Here is a 3,119-nt window from a genome sequence, read left to right as displayed (position 1 = left end):
GGAAGGTCCTGGGACCCTTCAGTGGGGGTCTGACTACGCCCTCCTCTCCTCGTCTGGGGTGACAGGGAAGGTGGCAGCGTCGATTTCAGACAGGAGAGGGAACGGGCTGGGTGCGTGAGAGAGGGCGTTGGATATGGGGGTGTCTCACACCAATTTTCATCCTGACTCTGAATGTCAGCTGGGAGGACATGCCTCCCCTGCCAGCCCCCACCGCCCCGCTTCTAACCCCCAGGCAGGACTGTCTGCTGCGCCCCAGGGCTCAATCTCACTTTCTACTCAGCGGGCTCAGAGGACAGGCTGACCAGGAGAACAGGAGGCCTGTGGGTCCTAGAGCACTGGCCTCGAGGACCCCTCAGAGGCAGCTTCCATTCAAGCCAGGGAGGACTCTCCTCGCTGAAGGTTCTCACAGCATCTCCTTGTTCCTCCTCCAGGTGCCGTCCTTGCCTGCTTTCCTGCCCGCACTCCCACCTGTGGTCCCTGACCTGCTGTCACCATGCCTCGGAGGCACAAGAACAAGTCCCATGCCCGCGGGAAACGCCACCATGTCCAGGGGGACACTCAGGAGGCCCAGGCCAGTGCTGCTGCAGCCCCAGGAGAGGAGTGCCCCTCCTCCCCATCTTCTGCCCCTCAGGGTTCTCCCCCGAGCTCCCCTGCTGCTGACGATCAACAGGAGCTTCTGGGAGCCGTGGCCCCTAGCTCTCCTGGTGCAGAGGCTTCCTGTGCAGGATCTGATGAAGGTGCCCAGGGCCCAGAGGAGGAAAGTGCAGGTGCCTCGCAGGGAGCCCCTGCCACTCAGAGCTCTCACAAAGATCCTCTGGCCAGGAAGGCCAAGATGCTGGTGGATTTCCTGCTGGAGAAGTACACCAAGAAGGAGCCCATCACGCAGAACGCCCTGATGAAAATCGTCAGCAGGAAGTACAAGCAGCATTTCCCTGAGATCTTCAGTAGAGCCTGTGAGCGCGTGGAGCTGGTCTTTGGCCTGGAGCTGAAGGAAGTCGACCGAAGCAGGAACATCTACACCCTCATCAGCAAGCTCAGCCTCGGGGAAAACGATTGTCCGAGTGATGATGGGGGGCTGCCCAAGTCCGGTCTCCTCATGCTGCTCCTGGCGGTCATCTTCATGAATGGTAACCGGGCCACCGAGGAAGAGATCTGGGAATTCCTCAGTATCTTGGGGGTCTATGCTGGGAGGAGGCACTGGATCTTTGGGGAGCCCAGAAGGCTCATCACCAAAGATCTGGTGCAGAAGGAGTACCTGAACTACCGCCAGGTGCCCAATAGTGATCCTCCGCGCTATGAGTTCCTGTGGGGCCCGAGAGCTTGTGCTGAGACCAGTAAGATGAAGGTACTGGAGGTGCTGGCCAAGTTCCATGGTACGGTCCCTAGTTCCTTCCCAGACCTGTATGACGAGGCTCTGAGAGATCAGGCGGAGAGAGCAGGGCGGAGAGGTGCGGCCAGGGCTCCAACCCCGGCTGAGGCCAGTGCCCCTTCCAGGGTCAAGTCCTGCAGGTCCTCCCACATCTAGGGAGGGAGGCTGGGGCACTTTGTTCCCTTTGTGTTGGAAGAGAGCAGTCATGCTCCTAAATAGTGCCGAGTAGTAGGGGTGGAGGGAACAATACCCATGTGTTCTTACACTTTTAAATGGTAAGCGAGTTTAGGTGTAGTTTGTTTTAACAAAATATGTATCTGTTTTCTTTTATCCATAGGAGAAATACCTAATGAACGATGATTTAAATTAGGTAGCTAAAGAGATGAAGGAGATGTTTAGTATTTTCAAATATTATTACTTTTGATAAGGTCTATTGTGCTTCAGAATTCAAATGTATGAATCATATAAATCATAGTTTCTTGCTGTTTTAATGTTTTAAAAGTTTGGGTATTTATAAAACACCCTGAAAGTACTGAATATGATGTTCACAATGCAAACAAGATAATATGACATTAGAACAGAATTTTTCTTGAAGAGTAGTCAAACTTCCTAAGTGTGCATGGTAGTAGGGGTTAGATCACATTTATTTAGGTCACATTTCTCTTTCTGTTTCATACGAGTAACTTCTACATATTATTTATTTCGTTGTTTTCAAATATTTTTACTTCTAAAAGGTTGTTTTTCTTCACAGTATTAATTTGGTAATGATACTGCTGTTATATTTATTGCTGTTTTAAAAGTTTTAAAGGTACACTTTTGGTAGATATAAAAGAAATTCAGGAGCCAGCTGTATTGTCTTTGTGATCTGAATGTAGGTAACATAGCACTGCAATAGTGATTTTCATGGTAATGTGAAAGATGACCACAGAAAACCTTGAGAAACAAAAAGAAAATGGAGAAATAGAGTAAAAAGTCTTTAAGCTTGTTTGGAGGTTCTAGCAGGGGAGCGCAGCTACTCGTATACCCTTGACCGAAGACCGGTCCTCCTCTAGCGGGGATGGTCGTCCTCTTCGACCGAGCGCGCAGCTTCGGGAGGGATGCACATGGAGCGGTGAGGGAGGAAGGGGACACCCGCCTAGCCAGCCAGATCAGCCGAATCAACCCTGGCGATCAATGGGGTGACAGATGTCACAACCAGATCGCCCTCACAACCAACCAATATAATATTATAAAATTTAAAAAAAAAAGTCTTTAAGCTGTGGTTTACCTTATTTCTTTTAAACTTTCTTTTAGTAAAAATAAAATATACTTTGACTTATTTAGCTCATTTAAGAATATTTGTTTCTTTTGTCCTAATTCACTGCATATTCTCTGCTCTCTCCTGGATTAATAAAATCTCAGATGGGAAGGTGGTATTTGAGGGGTTCATACAAATCATAACTTCCATTTATTACAAACCAATACTTCTTAATCAGTGTGCCACTGCTTATATGTAGTACATGCATTCCAGCATTCATGCAGGATCGGATTTAGCAGACTCCATTTAAGGATAGATAACTTGCAAATTTCTCAAGTTCACAAACTGATGAAGTGACCTTCCTAGCTCCAGTCCCCCGATCTGGATTAGTGCAGAGCCCACAATGTGCCACTTCTCCCAGCCTAAGCCAGACATCATGTCTTTTCATTCATTTTTCTTCTAAATACTCCAAAAACTGTATCTCGTTGGATACATGGGGCCCTGTCCCAAACC

General features: G+C 48.6%; 1 protein-coding gene across 1 annotated transcript; it reads left to right on the top strand.

Moving 5' to 3' along the window:
• The first annotated feature begins 480 nt into the window (after window positions 1–480).
• On the top strand, window positions 481–1,525 carry LOC148772987 (melanoma-associated antigen B4-like). Its single transcript, XM_088834406.1, has one exon. It carries the CDS (start codon window positions 494–496, stop codon window positions 1,523–1,525), a length of 1,032 nt encoding a protein of 343 aa, XP_088690532.1. The 5' UTR covers window positions 481–493.
• Window positions 1,526–3,119: the final 1,594 nt, after the last annotated feature.

This window comes from Moschus berezovskii, chromosome Y, assembly GCF_049115385.1.
Source record: "Moschus berezovskii isolate FMDL1 chromosome Y, NW_MosBer_1.0, whole genome shotgun sequence".
Taxonomy (NCBI): Eukaryota; Metazoa; Chordata; class Mammalia; order Artiodactyla; family Moschidae; genus Moschus; species Moschus berezovskii.
Note: the sequence above shows the minus strand (reverse complement) of the source record. Positions and strands in the feature narration are given on the sequence as shown.

What these genes read in the sequence shown, in the direction of transcription:
- LOC148772987 (XM_088834406.1), top strand. Translation starts at nt 494, where the DNA reads ATGCCTCGGAGGCACAAGAACAAGTCCCATGCCCGCGGGAAACGCCAC.